The sequence below is a fragment of the Dermacentor silvarum genome, chromosome 10 (genome assembly GCF_013339745.2).
Source record: "Dermacentor silvarum isolate Dsil-2018 chromosome 10, BIME_Dsil_1.4, whole genome shotgun sequence".
Classification (NCBI taxonomy): domain Eukaryota; kingdom Metazoa; phylum Arthropoda; class Arachnida; order Ixodida; family Ixodidae; genus Dermacentor; species Dermacentor silvarum.
Window position 1 is genome coordinate 139645015 of NC_051163.1, and position 17722 is coordinate 139662736.

A 17722-nucleotide genomic window follows, 5' to 3' on the forward strand; every position below is an offset into this window, starting at 1 on the left:
AGTAGATACAAGCATGTCTTAACAAACTTGGTTCAATTTTTTCCCACAATCTTGATTTTGGCAATTTATATCTTTTTATGACATACATCTCGTTATTAAAACTTTTATGCATGAGAACGGCATTCATTGTGATATTTGTTTATGTATTACATAAAATATTGAGTGCAGTAGTTCCTTTAGAAAAAAAAATCTGCCGTAACCTATAAAAAACACCAATTTTCCCCATGGTAGGGAAAGAGTTAAGTAGCAGACAGACGCTAAGGCTGTAGCGAATGAAGGCGTTGGGTAACCGGGATTGCGCCCAACCCCCCGAGGACCACCTCAAGGACGACTGGTCACATTTCGGGGTCATTTCAGGAAAACAAGGAAACTTTTCGCACTGCAAACCAAGCCGCCCTTCCAACGGTGATTCGTTGCACTTAGGGACATCTTGGGGGAAGCAATGAAGCCTTTTGCCCCTGCAAATATGTGCAGGCAATCAAGCGAGTGTCCAGGGTCTTCAGCGACTGCTTTCCCGTGGGGAAAAAAAAAACTCGTCCCTTCTTGTGCCCAAGGATGGACTGGCAAGCTGGGCACCCAGTACATATTTAAGACCGTGCCAGCCCATTGTTAAGGTAGACAGTCCCAATTGACGCTGTTGTTCTGCTCAAAGTCTTTGCAGCCTCTCAGCAGACCAGCGAGATCTCAACAATGCACGTCTCAACAGCTTAACACCATCGCACCACAAAATCTTATAGAACACATTTGATGATGCAATGAACGACGGTAGCAGTAAACTACCTGTTATACTTCCTACGTGCCTTGATGCCTGTGATCGCAGGCGCCACTAAAAGTTACCACATACCAAACAATCTCAAGTGGTCCAGCAACCATGCGGGCCAAAACCTACCCAAAAGGTACCGCGCACAAGGCCCCGGAGAGTGGGAGGGGCAGCGTCAGAGCAGGTTGGCTTGCCGAGGCTAGCGGAATCATGTGACGCTCTCTCCTAGTTTTTTTCCTTCCTCCATGGAAACGAGATACCACGCCACTAAAAGAAACAAATGTATTTTCATATGTGCTTAAAAGATACCAGTTCCAAATAAAAGGCTAAACCTAAACACTCTCTCACAATTTTTGTTCTAGATTACTTTTCATTTCATATATTGAAATATGTTTTAGTGTCATTGGAAGTTATAACTTATTTTTATTATCATGTATTAGCATTCTATTATATTGTCCTTGCAGTATATGTAGCATTTTGTTGTAAGTTATGTTAACTGAACTATCATGCATTGTGTTTTCTTGTCATGTTATGTGTTTTCCTAACAGTGTTTCACAGTTGATGTCTTTGTTTCTCGCATTTATTTTCTTTCTTCGTAGAAATGAATTTCTTATATAGTGTTTGCTTTCTAAACACAATTTGTTGCTTGTACTTACATATTTCAGTTTAGACTCCCTAGTAGACTGTAGGTTTGAGTCCAACCAGTGTTGGCAATTTTCATATATTGTAATCAAAAGGATGTGTAATAAAGAAAAAGAAAAAAAAGAGAAGAAAGAAAAAGGTCTTTCCAGTGCGGATGCAGCGTACAGTGGTTTTGTTAAATTGAAACTGTAACGTAAAGATCTGTCCAAGTGAAGGTTGGAGTCACATTAGTTTTGGTCACCTCCGGAATCCTAAACTGCTGCTCATGGAAATCCCTCATCTACAAGAATGACAAACACAGCGGTGCAGCATTTCCAGTTTGGCATCCCATGCCGGGCGCCTCTCAGTGAAAAGATCAAGTGTCATCCCCGCTTTTTTATGGAATGCGTGTCGAACCGTAAGGCCTTTCACATTTTTGAAGCAGAGTGGCTATCTGCTCTTACTGATAACGAATGGTTGCCGTTTGCATGAGCTATCTATATGTGCAAAAATGAGCAAACCTGAGCAAAAAGTGTGCAAAACAGATAGTAACCTGCTAATTTTTCCTCCATGGCATATACTGACCTTCAAATTCAATCTCTTGTTTGACAGCAACTGTCAAACAAGAGATTGAACAAGGGATCAACCAGAGCTTTAAATTTGTCGGCATTAAATATTTCAGACGATGCGAGAAGTAATGAAAAGTAGGAGAAGAGCACTTGCAGTGGCACGATGTGGCGCAGCATTCGATAGATTGACGAATGATATTACTGCGATAGCACTTACAGTGGAACCTCGATTATACGTCCCCCGCTCATGCGATGACCCGCATTTTACGACAAATTGATTTAGTCTCGGCAAAAACCCACAGAAATAATGTATCAACAACCTTGTTTGTACAACGCAATTTCACACCAACCCTGCCTCCTACTGTCCTGTGGTACTGTCCGAGGAAAAAAAAAGGCCTCAAGTAGATGCAAGGCTGGCATGTAAGCACACTGCGGCTGGCTGATAACAGGTGCGCAATACTGTATTTATCTGAATGTAACGCCACAGTGATTGTAACGCGAGAGTGACTTTCCAGTCACGTCTAACTTTAAAAAAATAAAGCTGCGAATGTAACGCGCAATGAAAAGAAAAAAAAAAATGGTACCTTTATTCAAGGAATCACAATTCGGAAACTAGTTCTCTTCAACAGTGCATCATCGTCGTCTGAAGAGGAGACGGAGCTTTTCTTGGGCAGTATTCAAGGGCGATCATTTTCGTAGATAGTTTCACTTTCACGCGACTCGGCACTGAAAGCGCCCCCGATAAGTGTTTAAGTGTTTCTGGCACTGTCCTAAGCTCGCAATCAGGGCCAGGAAAGCTGTCAGCCGTATACATTGAGGCGTTTGGTGCTGGGACGAGCAGAGTCTCGCGAAAGCAAAATTATCTCTAAAAGTGATCGCCCGAGAATCAAGCCAGCTTCCGTGCCGTCAAGCTTGTTTGAGATACAACCATTTCATTCGGGGTCAGTACGAGGCCAATTCACAGAGCCTTTCCAACAGGGCCTCCGCATTTAAAGAAGGCCCGCCATCCGCAAATCGTCGACGTCAATAAGCCAAGCCGCAGCAGACTTTCTCGGTAATCAAAATTGCTCGTCTCTAGAAGCTGCCGTCATGCCGAATGCGCTGCATCGCCATATCGCCGCAAATGAACGGAATGAAATCGCAAAAACCCATAGGTTATCGCAGCATCGTAACCAGTCACAAGCACTGCGAAAACAGCGTAGATTCCAACCAAAAACAAGTTATGACTTCGGGCGACGTGTCTATGAATTGGATCGAGATGGAAGGTTATAGGTTGCCAACGTAGCAGTAAAATATCGCGGGATTTAGTACATTTGTTTTGAAATGGTGAATTTTGCCGTTATTCGAATGTACCAAGAGGGTTGAGTTCAAGTAATGAAACTCGCGAAAAACACCTTGCATTACAATCGAATAAATATGGAAATTTTTTTACAATTTAATCTACCTTCCATTGAGCAGTGCAGGTTTGTGCCACGTGCTTATTCAGGCGGTATGTACCAGTTTTTTGGGCAAGGCTGAGTGTCACTGCCTATATTCGTAGTTTTTTTTTCCAATTATACGACACCCGGACTATACGACGGTTTTGCGTGGTCCCCTCAAAGACGTATAATCGGGGTTCCACTGTACAGAGACACTCCAGGTGCATTTATCCCGTCACCGTGAGGTTCTGTGTAAAGTCCAAGGGCAATAAAATTGTCGTCGTGTGCCATGTATCGTATGTGCAAGTGAAATCGTGCGAGGGTGAGCCAGCAATCACGGCTGAATCTCGTGCATGCAAGGAAGAGAAGTGGGAAGGAAGCGCACTGTCTTCCAGTCGCACGCAACACTCCGGAGGGAGGGTGGTGCATTCTACTCCGGGCGGCTGTGTCTTGAAAGCTATCTGCTGTGCAATGTTTTTGCGGCTTAGTTTGCGGGTGCGAGATGCAGCATGAAGGTCAATTCGCTCGCTGCTGCTGCCGCGCTTCCTCACTCTGGCGTTTTGACAGTGAGTGTGCGCGGTCATCAAGTGAGATGTGTTCATGTGTGCTTGTGCGTGCGTGACAGTGACACCATGCTTGTAATTTAGTTAATATGCCTATGTTTACAAGTTTACACGGCCGATAAAACTACTACCCTTACTTCGAATAGCTGTCCACAAATTTGCTATTGCAACCGATGCTTCGCTTTTCGGCCGAAACTGCGACTTTTTTTCGCATGCCTGATAATTTGGGCACCTTCTCAGCCCCAATGTATCTGAAGTTTCAGACATTCTTACATATTGTAAGAATGTCTGAAACTTCAGATGCAAAATCCCTCCCCCGTCCGATTTTCCAGAGTTTTTGTAGCGACCGCAGGTCTGAAACAGCCTTAACCAAAGCCACTTCCGCTGCTATTTTCTCGCAACCTCAAACCGGCGCTCTCGCACGACGATCCACCACTGGCAGCCATAGCCACCACCGCACCAACGCTCTTCTGTGCAGCAGAGCCAAGGTTGTGCTACCCGCGAGCGATGATGATGATTTATTGGCATCCCCTTTTGAAACGGGGCAGGGACAAATCGTCACCTAGCCTGCTCGAGTTACTCAGGATTTTGCTGCGCAGGTTCTTGCGCAGCGAGATCTAGTGCCACAGTCTGGAACCTGTTGGATGACTACATGGCCTTCACCAGTGGTCTTGTCGGCAGGTATTTACTTGGTAGCTCCTCTGGAGGTCGTAGGGTGGTTTAATGCATGATTTTGCTTCGTTTTTTAAATAAAACATTTATTCAGGCTCTATGATACTGAAAATAGCGTTCTCTATTGTTCGAATGAAAACGTGCAGGAAAAATAGAAAAGGGGGGAAAAGGGACATTATTTTCCATTAAAAATTACAAACAATTCATTGATTTGTAAGTGGCAAAATTCATACATGTAGTTCGCACAGCTACAACACGGCGGAGGATTCCCTGCTGCATAGTGCTTCGTCCTTCGCAAATATGTCATCTACAGACTTGCTTGTGTAGTTCTGTTTACAAGCTGCTCTTTTACATGAAAGGAACAAATAAGTTGGCGTTGAACATGCTTGGAACAGTGCGACAAAAGTGCACAAATTCTAATTAAAAAAAGTCGTAGTTTCGCCCGAAAGGCGAAGCATCGACTGCAATAGCAAATTAGTAGACAGCTATACAAAGTAAGTTAAAGTTTTAAACATTTGCTTACTAACTAAATTAACAAGCATGGTGCGTGCTCAAGCAAACATGAACACATCTCCCTCGATGACCATGCACACTCGCTGTCGAAACACTCGAGTGAGGAAGCACAGCAACAGCAGCAAGTGAATTGACCTTTGTGCTGCCTCTCGTTTCAACGCAAACTAAGCAGCGAGAACACAGTGCACATGAAGCTATCAGCACTTGGTGAACTCTGTCCCCAATGCAGATCACTGTCAAGAAAGGGCCCCTACGGCCACGCGATACGCAACGGCCACGGGAGTGACGCCCCCCCCCCCCGGTGCCTTATGCGCGATGGAAGGCGGCGTGTTACCTCCCCACTTTCCTCCCTTGTACGTGCGAGATTCAGTCACCATCGTCGGCTCACCCTCGCACATACAGCCTATGGCACACGGCGATGAGGTTATCGCAGTTGGAGTTCATACGGAACATTATGGCGACACGGACGATGGCGAAAATGCATCTAGAGTGTCCATAAAATTGCTATCGCAATAAAAAACAGCTGCACTTATGAATGTCAGTCAGCGCACCGTGTACAATAGGATGTTATAAGAAGAATCAAGAAGAAGAAGAAGTAGTTTAATGAATGGAAAATGTAGAGAGGTCGGCCGGAAAATGGAGCATCCGGCCTGCTACTCTACGTAAGAGAAGGGGAAGAGGGGAAGAAAGAGGGTCACAATGGGGGATGATAATGGGAGGAACTAAGAAGAATCAAGAGATGGCAACACCATGCCATGCGACATGCTGGCCGAGTGTTCCTTTTGAACACTCCGCTTCCACCATCTCTTCAACCCTCTTCTCATCTGTATCTCGAAATATCTTGAAGATGTACGGCTTTTTCGCGTCAGAGCGAATATGGAAGTAATTTGGTACCGCTGCTATCACAACAGCTGATCTCACTGAGCAGTTCAAGTCTTAGTAGATGCTGTCGCCACCTCCGCTGCAGCACTCACCACTAGCAGACGACAGGGTAAGATTTGTTTGCCTCTCTGATTGATCAAGGCCTGCAGCTTCCACAATGCTGCACGGAACTACTGACACAGTGGACATTTGCTACCAAGCTTCCTGCTGATCGGTGCCATGTTTTTCATTGAAAGAATATGCTGTTGCAAGATAAGGCGCTGACTCCGCCTTTGTAATCCTTGATGATGGCTTCCAAGTGTGGAAAGCACTTTGCGCTGCAAATGGCGATCCCCAAAAGTAAGTTTCACAGCGATACAGAAGTGTTACGCGGTGAAGCACTATGCGATGTACTGCATACCAAGAGTAGAATGGGGCAACTGTCATGAAACACATTATGTATTATTTAATTACGCACACATGCACCCGCCATCTCCTGCCACAGTTTGTGCACCGATATGCATGATAAATGTACTGACAGGCCGTTGGAGCTATCCTGGACATGCCTGTGGCGATATGAGCCCTTAGGGGCACTAAAACACCTGCATTCACATTTTTTTGGTCTTCCTGATTTTTCTAACGTTATTTCGGCCCTTAAGGAGTCTGAAATATCCGACGATGACTGTATATGAAATATGGCAGTCAACGGAAGTTTGATGAAAGCGTAGTACATTGCTGTACTATTGCATGAGATTTTTCAAGAGGATTTTACAACTGTTTGATATAGACAACAATTCAATATACGTCAACAACCAGTTTTTCGGACATGACACATAATTCGGGCGCCTTCATGGTACTGCCGCATACCACATAAAGCATTGTATAAGGGTGACTGAAATTTTGGACGCTGAAACCCGTCGCCGTCCAATTTTCCAGACTTTTTGCCGCGGCCGCAAGGCTGAAATGGCCACCACCATTGTTGATCTCACAGCGCCGATCCACTGGCTGCTGCAGACACTGCTTAGCATTGCTGCAGCTGCTTTCACATTCGCTACTAAACTCCTGCTGTTTGATGCAGTGTTGTTCATTGAAAGTACTTGCCACTGTCAATAGTGCCTTTATCATCTTTGCCAATGGTTTAGAAGTGTGGAAAGCAAGGCAAAGGTCAAGCAGTGCAAAATGCTAGTTCTCAAAAGTCAAGCATATCAAAATGCAGCGGTGTAACGCGGTCAAGCACAGGCAATATATTGTGGTGATGCATACCAAGAGTGGAAAAGGGCTACTGTCACGGGACACAGTATGTATTCCTTAATTATACGCGCATGCACCCGCTGTCTCCTGTGACCGTTTGAGCATCAATAAGAGTGATAAATGTATTGGCAGGTCATTGGAGCTATGTTGGACGTGCCTGTGGCAATTTGAGCCCTTGGGGCATGTTTTCATTTTTTCCGACTGCTCTATATTTCAGACATTGATTGTATCTGAGTTTGATCTAAGGACTTTATTTATTCAAAGTAATAGCATGAGAATTCTACACACAGCACAGCTGCATTCTCACATAAAAACAGATCCTCCGTACTACTTTTCCCGAGAAATGTCCAGATGTAGGTGCTGTATGTCACTGGAGATAATCAGGTTCTTTCACAGTAGCCGGACAGGCTCTGAAGCGTTTGTTAACAGAAGCATGGATGACTCACCACTCTGTGTGCCGTCCTCGCCTGTGAGGATAATCTGTCCATCGTGGTTGATAGTGGCCTCAGCCAGGGTGGCCACTGCCTGGGCAGCAGCCTCACTGTTCAGCTCCATGTTCACTGCACTGATCGGCGTCACTGCCTGGCCACCCTCACCATCACCCGTCACTGCTGCACCCATCTGCACCAGAGAGAGGTCCATGCAACGGTCATTTGGGGTGGATGTGCTCAGCAGCAGATTGGTACATAATGAATTCCAGTAAACCCTCATTATAATGAAGTGAACAAGACGCAAAAAAATTCAATATACACGGTAATTCGACAAAAGCGATTGCTCAATAAAAGCTAAAAAAGTAAAGCTGGAATAGCACAATTTTGTGGAAGTCTAATACAGGTGTCACGCGGTGCACTTTCCATCGCGATCAGACCAGACCGGGATTAAATTTATTGATCATGATTGCCTCCTTCGCACAAGCTGTGGGAGGGAACCAATAGGGTAACTTTGGGCACGCCAGGCACGCAGAAGGCAATGCGGAATAACATTTGTCTGCTCCGCCATGGCGTCGCCACTGCGTGCCATGGAGGAAAAAAGCGTGCCGCCAGAGAGGGTAGCTCGTTCGGTCAGCAGAATAAGCCGCCTGAATAAAATTTAAGGCAGCAGCATTCTTGCCGCCCAAGGTGGCGAGCAAGGGCAGGTGAGGAGGTCCGGGGCTTATCCGTGGCCGTTGATGGAACGCAGTTGCATGGTTGCGCTCGTGCCATTTTCACGGAAACAAGCATGCGAGCGCCTGCTCACCGCACCTTTTGTTTTTTTTTTTTGTTTTTCTGTTTTGACTTGTGCCAGTGCCACAACAGTTGCTCTTGATAGCGGTGCGCCGCCCCCCCTTTTCGCAATCGTGGTGATCGTGGATCCGGGGCGATCCTGACAATCAGTGTGCTGTGCAGTGCGATTGCCACGATCACAACGTAAAAATTGAGAGTGCAAGCGGTGAGGGAAGGCACGTGCAGTGAGAAGGAGACGCCCGGAAAGGAGGAACATCCCTACCTTCCGTTTATTCACCTCGTGTAGTATATGTGCGCAATGACAGCGCACATGATGCCATGCCAACTTGGCACACTACCTCTTTGCACATGTGGCAGATTGCCTCTAAAAAAGGGCATGTGAGCTGAGCCATGCTGACAGCCATGTGCTGCCATGGCCACTAAAAAAAGAGACACATACCAACCTAAAGCCCCCTGGGAAAAAACTAAAGTAGTGCCAATTGCACCCCTTCACCTCCGGCTCCTCTCCTAGCAGCTGCAGCAGCACCTCTATGGTGTCCACAAGAAAACTATGGATACGAGAGCCACGAGCACGGCTGGGCTCAACTAGCACCACGCTCACTGTGGCAGGAGCTGAGTCTTCGGTGCTCATCACTATATTTTGGGCAAATGCTTTTTTGTTCCTTGCGCTCCTATCGCCCCACTTTGATATATGAGCATGAATTAGAGGTTTAAAAGGGCTTTTATAGTGTTTTTATATTGCCTATAAATGCCTATTTTGGCATTTGTGCCTAAATGCCTATTTTCAATATCAGCGCCTATATGAACACTATTTAGTCTCAAGTTTCACTTTCGAGTGCAGTTAGAGACCGTTATTCCTGTTACCGGGCAACATTGACTGTTCGGGACTCTATGGGGTTCAACCTAGTCCTTTAGTTTGACCAACTCCCGGAAAACAACTACTAGCAGCATTGAAATGGGACACGCCGGCCAGCATATGCCACCGCGCTGATATTGCGCGAGCGGTTGGCGAATGCGAAACCGCGGAGAGCCGTCAGGGGAAAGGAGACTGAAGAGCAAAAGAAGAAAGAAAAATGTGATGTTCATGCGGCTTTTGTTTTGTTTATAATTTACTTATTAAGGTGTTCACCGCCGTCGGGCGTTCCTTCACAGCGTACGAGATCATTCTCAGTGACAAAAGGCACAATTTTGAAAATTGAATCCAAAAATCTAGAGATGGTAGTCAATCTTCACAGTGATTCTTAGACTACGTTGGGCAGAAGTGTATTCGGCAGTGTTAGGACGTCTGGCCTGTACAATTCGGATAATGTCATTGTATATCAGGAAATTGCGAAGAGTTGTACCTAACAGTCCTCATGTAAGAACATGCTAATTTCTTAATAACTCGTAGTCTCTCTTGCATTTGTTATTTGTCTGTTTTTGTTGTGTCTTAATTTATTTGCGTCAGGCAGACATAAAGTATCATTTTTTTTAATCAGTATTTCCAGCTTTCAAGTATTTTTTTTTCATGCCTGTTTCACTATATGCGACGCTCGAGTACAATGGCCATTGAACATGATTATTGACACGTATACATGTTTATCTTTCACCGGTGGCCGCTTTCCACCGGCTAACAAATGTTAAACGTTATCGCTCGGCGCGCCTATATCGGAAGTTTCTAGAACGTTATCGATGCTTCTTTCTGTTGCCTGTTTTCACCGACGCTTATGTTATCTGATTGTATGACCGACGCGAATTGTCTAGAACTTTCTGGAAGACCCGCGGGCATCAGGGATTAATCTGGAACCTTCGATGACTCAGGTATAAAAGCCAACGCGTTTCGCCGCTGATGAGATTTTCGCCGATCACCGACTCTGTTTGCCGCTATCGTTGTGCTTTGAGTGTAGCTTGCTTTTGTGGGCACAGGTTCGCCCAATAAACAACCAGTTTCGTCATACACAGTTTTGCGACTGTTTTCTTTACCGTCACTACTACGTGACAATATGAGCAGTGTGCTTATTGAATAAAGCCAATTGATCATCATTAGTCCAGCAGTTTTATGGGACAATTGCACGGCTATGTTCAACTGTTGGCGTCTTTGTGCCATCATAGACAATAACATTTCTTGTTTTCCTGTTGTAGATATAGGCCGCGCACGTCTTCGTTTGAAATTATTTGCATTTATGCAAAAATTTATTGTGCCTATATTTACGACGTTGGAGGCCTAAAACGTTAGATTGCCTGCCTATTTTTGGCGCCTAAAATGCGCTTTTTAATCCCTAAAGATCCGGCCTCTACTCATCACCACAGGGCTACGCTCACTGCGGCGGGAGCTGCGTCTTTGGTGCTCATCACCACAGGTATTCGCTGCCGTTGCCTTGGTGCGCGTGCTGCGTTGCATCAAGTAAAAACGCAAAAGCCAGTGGACATTCAAAATGGCGCTTGCTTGACCTTCTAAAAATGTCACGTTTTAACATCTGCAATTTCTCAGCACCGCCGATCTTACCCAGATGTCCATTGCTAGCTCAGTGGTGCTGCCTTCAGGAACATCATAAAGCGCGTCAACGCTGAATACGTCTGCATGCAAATGGACTCGTGTCTGGCCCTGCTGTGCTTGCGGGGATAGTTTTTGTCATTACATGCGTTTTGCCGACTTAAATCTTCTATAAAGCACTTCCATGACACGGTGTACCCATAGTGAGCAAGTGGTAACTGTACCACTGGCATAAACCTCTCCCTTTAAAGTCCCTGAAAAAAAATAGGTTTATTTTTCAGGGGATAGACATCTAGACACACTCCGAGCACTTCTGTATATTGACAGATCGAATACTGCATATTTTTACACTTTCAGACACCACAAAAATCACGCCGCTTGCTTCTACATACATTGTCATAATCAATGTTACCTTTTCGCATTTTTCCTTCTCTCGAACTTCTCCCACTACACCGCTACGAACCGCACCGCCCTGGTGTGCCGTGGCGGCATAATTGCACAAGCTCATCTTTCCGGCCAATGCTCCACGGGCTTTGCACCTCAACTTGATTTACAAACTTCAAAACGCACGAGAGAGGAGGTGCCTGTGTACTAACACGAATGGCGCTACTTTTTTCCAGGAGCTTTACACCACCCGGCCCCCCACTTCCTCTCCCCGCACGCATGCTTGATTGCATTACAGCACGCTTTCTCCCCTACCCCCTTTCGCCGTGTCATCTCATGTACTTAATTCTCAGAATAACGAGCTCTGCTTCTTCTTACTCTTAAGGGGAGACTCGAGTCTCGAAATGGGAAAAATGGCAAAAAGTTGATTCTTGGTAAAATGTACTTTCACTACATTTATACATTCAAGAATCCCTCCGCGAACTCTAGAAGGTAAATATACAATCTCAAAATAATAAAGAATTGCGCTTACACGGGCCAGGGTAGATGCGAAATTCACAATAATTGACCAAAAAATGTTTGAACTTCGTGCCTTCGCCATTTGCAAATGCAGTGGATGTTTGGAAGCTGTTTTCATGGTGCGCATTTTGCACCATTTCAAAATGACGTCAGGGAGGGGAACCAATGCTATCGTGTCATTTCTGAAGGATGCGTCCGTGCTGCTGATTGGCTAAAGCCCACACACCCCCCGCATGCCTTGCTCCTATTGGTCTGGCGCTGTTTGGCGTGCCTATTCTTGCGCGCTGAACCGCTCTCACGTTTTGCTGTGTTTGTTTCTCTCTCTGTGGTTTCATCGTGCCGCTGTTTACGTTTGTTCAGCCGCTTCCTTCTCGACAAAGTTTGATAAGGTGTCTTTTTTGCTGTCCGAATGGCTCGAGAAGATGGTCGTCTGAAGGTTACTGCGCGTCAAGCGTTTTGCAAGCATGAAAGCGGCAGCGTCAAAAGGCAGCTAGACCTGTCATGCTCCCAGAGTTGCCGATTGCTGATCTGCCTGAAGATTCTACCGAGTTCCTGAGCTGCAACCCGGCACGTCTAGTGTCAATACTTCGTCCGCCCAAGCCTCGCGTGTTGGCACAGACCATGTAGACACCGTTCCCTTTATGACTGAAGAAAGTAGCGAACGTGCAGCAAGCGTCATTAACACGAAAACGCACCTGGCGTCGCAGTGTGCACCGGAGCGGAAGTTCGAGCTGCTGGGCATTGACATGAAAGAGGACAACGACGACAGCGGAACTGAATTTGCAATCGTGGATTTAACCATTGTACATGAGTTTCTTGGACGATGGTGGATGAGTTTCTGTGTCCCGGGTGCGGCAAGAAAGCAGTGATGCTTTCGAAGGACCCTGCCGTACGGGCTCTGTGCCAAGCTTGTGCTGGAGTGCTTCACCTGTGGCATGCACAAATGATGCGCCAAAGCCTTGAAAAGGATCGTCGGTGGTTTCACATGTCCAACAAGGATCACACAAGCAGAAATGCTGTGACAAACAAGCTTGCAAAGGGGCACAAGCCAGCAACAGACTCTGCCTACAGTCCTGGGCTGCTATAGGCCTAGGTGTGACCTGTGCTGAATGCTGAACTGTGTGAATGTGCAAAAGGTATTTTTTGCTCATTTGAAGTCTGGGATTTTATGTATCAAAACCACGATTTGATTCTGAATTAATTTTCACTCCCTGGCATGCACTACAACACAAGTACATAACCGTATTTATTCTAATACAGTGGAATCTCGATGATAACCTCCCCCGGTCATGCGACGACCCGCATATTACGACAATTGGTTTGGTCCCGGCAAAACCTCCATAGGGATAATGTACTAAAAACCTCGATTCTATGTCGCAACTTTACGCTGACCCGCCTCGTACGACGACTCTCTGGTGCCATCCGAGAAAAAAAGTTCTAAGCAGACGGAGGCTGGCACATAAGCACACGGCAACCAGCTGATAACGAGTGTGCAATGCCGTATTTACCTGAATGTAATGCGAGGGGAGATTTTCCAGTCATGCGAAATTAAAGAAACAAAGCAAATGCTAATGTAGAAATAGTCCCTTTATTGAAGAAATTGGAATTCGGAAACTAGTTCACTCATCTTGGTTATCTGAAGAGGAGACGGAGCTTTCCTTGGGTGCTATTCTCACGCGATCACTTTCGTAGATAGGTTCCCATTTGCGAAACTTCGCGTGACTCGGCAGTGATAGCATCTCCGACAAGTGTTTCTGGCACTGTCCTAAGCTTGCTATCAACGCCAAGAGAACTGTCGGCAGTACACTTCGAGGGGTTCGGTGCGGGGACGAGCCGAGTCTCGTGAAAGCGAAACTATTTCCAAAAGTGATCGTCCGAGAATAGTAATCTTCCGTGCCGTCGAGCTTGCTTGAGATTTAAGTACGTCTCAACAGACCCCACAACCATTTCATTCGGGGTCAACACGAGGCCACTTCAAGTTCCACAGAGCCTTTCAGACTGGCCTCGCATTTAAAGAGGGCCTGCCGCTCTCCTGCCATACGCAAATCGTCAACGCCAAGCCGCAGCGGACTTTTGCACCTCCTCGGCCATCAAAATTGCTCGTCTCTCGAAGCGACCGTAATACCGAATGTGCGGCGTCAGCATAACGTCGCGAATGAACGGAGTCGAACCGCAAAAGGCTGTAGGGTATTGCAGCATTGTAACCAGTCACAAGTACACCGAGGGTGTAATAATGTAACACGAAGGTCGAGTTCCAGCAACGAAAATCACGAAAAAATAAATTTGCATTACAATCGAGTAAATAAGGTAATTTTTTAATAATTTAATCTACTTCGAAGCAATGCAGGTTCGTGCCGCGGGCTTATTCAGGTGGCCTGTACTCGTTTTTTGGGCAAGCCTGAGCGTGTCCCTTGCCTATATTCTTAGTTTTTCAATTATACGACGCGCGGATTATATGAGTGTTTTGCGTGGCCTCATAAAAATCGTATAATCAAGGTTCCACTGCATAAGGCAAGGTTTTTCTTTCAGAATTGTTTTCAGAATTTCAGAATATGCGAATTTTGCCTTTTATGTGTGGCTTCACGGCAGCGCAAATTTCACGGCAGCGTCTGGCTTTACGGCAGCACGCTCTCTCCGTGGTGCTGTGAAGCCACACTAAAAGGAGAAATTTGCGCTGCTGTATAGCCACATCTAAAGGCGAAATTTGCATATAACCTGCACTCCGTGTGTGCTCCCTTCCCCTCTACTTTATGGCTGTGTTAGTAATTCAGTATTTCAGGCGATCCCTGCCAAGTTTCGATAATCCATTGCCTTCAGGTAGCATATGTGGGTTTGTTGACCAGTTGCCATCACCCAAAAAGATCACATGCTCGTGACGCCTGTGGCAGAAAAGGATGTTCCATCCGCCCCTAGGTTTGTGAGTGGTGGCGGCGCTGGCTGACACTCCCAGAGTTAGTTCTAGTTGTACAAAAAAAAAACCCAGAAAGTGGATGGGAAAATGGGTCCGCAGTAGCTCAATGGTGAGAGCATCGCATGCGTAATGCGAAGACATGGGTTTGTTCCCCACCTGCGGTCAGTTGTTTTTTCATCTGTTTTCATTTCCGTTAATTTATCATTTCTTTAATTAAATTAGTAAGCACAAGTAACTTCCCTATGTTGTCTTGGTGTCATTGTTTGTTGGCTTCTTATGATATGATTAATAAAAATCGGGCCCCTCTGTTCCCTTTCTTCTCGTTCATTGGCTACTCTGTATCGCCTTTCATTGGTGTGCATACTCAAGTGTTTTTCTTGGGTCCCCCAATTGCACCCTCGCCCTATAATGATGGTCAAATTATAATCAAATAAACACAGTAACTTTTTTTTCATTTCTCCTCCATTAAAATGTGGCTGCCAACACAGGGATTTGATACAGATTTCGTGTTGTGGCCACGAACTTTGTGCAAAGGACATAATTTGTTTTCGCCATGAACTCTGCACAACAGGGACGCCATTTGTGTGCCTCCTGTTCAACCAAGGATATAAAAGAGAAATGTGGTGCTAGCTTTCTCACACCGCTTTTAACGACAATGCATGATGTTACAACAAATATCTCGGTGTTATTTTTTGACAGAGGCCACATATATGTCATGAACTTGCTGCTGAAGGACAGGGCTACATGGTGATGCAATTCATATTGCCACATTGCTAGGCCAATAAAAGTCACAGTGAACGGATTGTTCCCCACATTAGTTTTTCTCAGTTTCATTTTTTTGGACATCACACACTGCCTTACGGAGCATTTTCATTTGTTCTTTCTATGTACCAGCGAAACGTTTGTTATCAGCATAATCGTATGGAATTGATCTAGCCGATGACGCTATCTATTTATTTGTAAAGTTGTCTGCCAAATTCTGATTGCCACTAACTATAAATGAAAATTAGCAAAAATATTGCAATCAAGTTTACATCTGTTTTCTCACATTACAAGTGCACTGAGAACAATAAAATTAAAATAAATAAAATCAAACCTAATTTGATATTTGCAATTGGCAGAAACAACTGAACAATAATGTTAAATATCATCCAATTCACACTAAAATTAACAAAAGTAGCTTTAGGACCCTTCTCTCCTCTTGAGTCATGGTTTCTTCATTGCAGTAATGTACACTAACGTTTGCTGAATTATGTTTAATGAAAGAAAGATAAATAGTAAAAAATGTCTCGTTTAGACAAACAGAAATAGAGACGACTTGCTCTGTTGTGAGCAGATGTAATGCTGCAAAGAAGTGGAGCACTGCAGTTTATATTTCTGTACAGCTGCCTTTGAAACATTGCCTGCTAGCTGTAGTGCACTGAACTTGCGGATGAGAGATGACCCAGTGAAGTTTGACGGTAGAAAAGTTTCAAGTTGTGAATTGTCAGGTTGAAATGTTCAACAACGGTTCTGGGAAGTTTCTTGGCTGTACTGAAAGCTTTACTTTGCGGATATTCCAAGTCAGAGTACAGTCGAATCTTGCCATGAAGAGTCACATCCAACGCAAAAGTATGTTTGGTGTATTCATTATAAACATATACTCAATACACGCTGCTATTGGAAATGAGCTTTACTTCGTTACGCCCAATATTTCGTTATATCCAGTTTCAACTGCGTGTGATAAAGAAACGAACCTTCGGACAGGCTTTCTATGGCAGCAACGACTAACAAGTTTGTATGCTCAGTGCTAACAACACACCCCACGAAGGTCTGTCCAGCGCTTCGCCCTCGTGTGAATGCGCCCACTTGTGGACAACTCACCGTGCTCACGGTGCGGACCTGTGCCTGTGTGCCATCTGGAAGCGTGAGCAGCGCACTTCCAGGGTCCACGTGGATGATGGAGACCGTGCCGTCAGGGTTGTTGATGGTTTGCACCATCGTGGGTGTGTAGTGCGCAAGCGGGCTGGTGTACAGAGTCTGCAAAGGATCACCACAGCAGGGATGAGTGCACATTTTTGTGGTTGTTCCACGCTGCTTTGCCCCACATCAAAATGGGGACTTGACTGCGAAATGACCCGAGAGTGGCTCAATACCACCAGGATGCTCAGCGATGACTTGTGCGAGCACATTCCCTGTGAACACTCGTCATTCCTTCACTGTTTCCCGAGAGTGTGTTGAAACTGGGAACGTCATGAGTGAGCAACAGGTGTGCTTTGGTCAGAATGTGCCACAACACCTGGCTCAACAAAACAGCATTTCGTTAATGCGACCCTGACGAGGCCAACGAAATTGATCAAATTACCCGGTGGGTCAAATTAACCAAGAGGCACAAAAAAATGGCAGTATTTGCCCGATTTTAACACAACCCAAAATGGACGCACAGCCACTTCCTATGTGCTCAAAGTAGAAAACTAACGTAGAAATGACATTTAAGTTCCTAAACAATGTAGAAACCTAATGCGCACCTAATTCTTTAGTATACCTGCGATTCTGGCAATAAAAGAAAAGATGAAACCAGCGAACTTCACCTTCAATAATTTACACCTAATGTCCAACATCATCAGTCTCGGACAGCACTCTATCGCTGTCCATGAACCACATGTCCTCCGTAGAGTCCACTGTGCATTTGATATTCTGCATTTATGACACAAATCCACAATTGCAAATAGGATGGTGACCCACGTTCAGAGTAACCACTTGTAAGTCAGCAACGCATGCAATTTTCTGCAACAGCAAAAAACATGTGACGCAACCTGTTGCTGCTACCTTAGCATGCAAAACAACTCATCTTTTGAATGGGCTTTTGTAATCGATGACAGAAAGTGGCACGTCGTCGTTACGCTCCGCTCAAGAACTATTTTTGTTGCAATCTAGACGACGCTGGGTAGGCTGGCTCCAATAATAGGCTGTTGCGAATGTGTTTTTGATGTTGAATCCAATAG

General features: G+C 45.3%; 1 protein-coding gene across 5 annotated transcripts in view; it reads right to left on the reverse strand.

The window, feature by feature from the left end:
- Positions 1–17722, reverse strand: part of LOC119430996 (nuclear respiratory factor 1-like) — a 157795-nt gene that overhangs the window by 23137 nt on the left and 116936 nt on the right. For 4 of the 5 annotated variants that reach the window (XM_037698462.2, XM_049657073.1, XM_037698463.2 and 1 more), the window contains 2 exons: positions 16602–16757; positions 7675–7849 (listed from right to left, as the gene is read on the reverse strand). In XM_037698462.2, the coding sequence (XP_037554390.1) occupies positions 7675–7849; positions 16602–16757 (331 nt within the window). Of the gene's footprint in view, positions 1–889; positions 1028–7674; positions 7850–16601; positions 16758–17722 lie in introns of all 5 variants that reach the window. The other variant, XR_005187954.2, reaches the window with a different exon arrangement.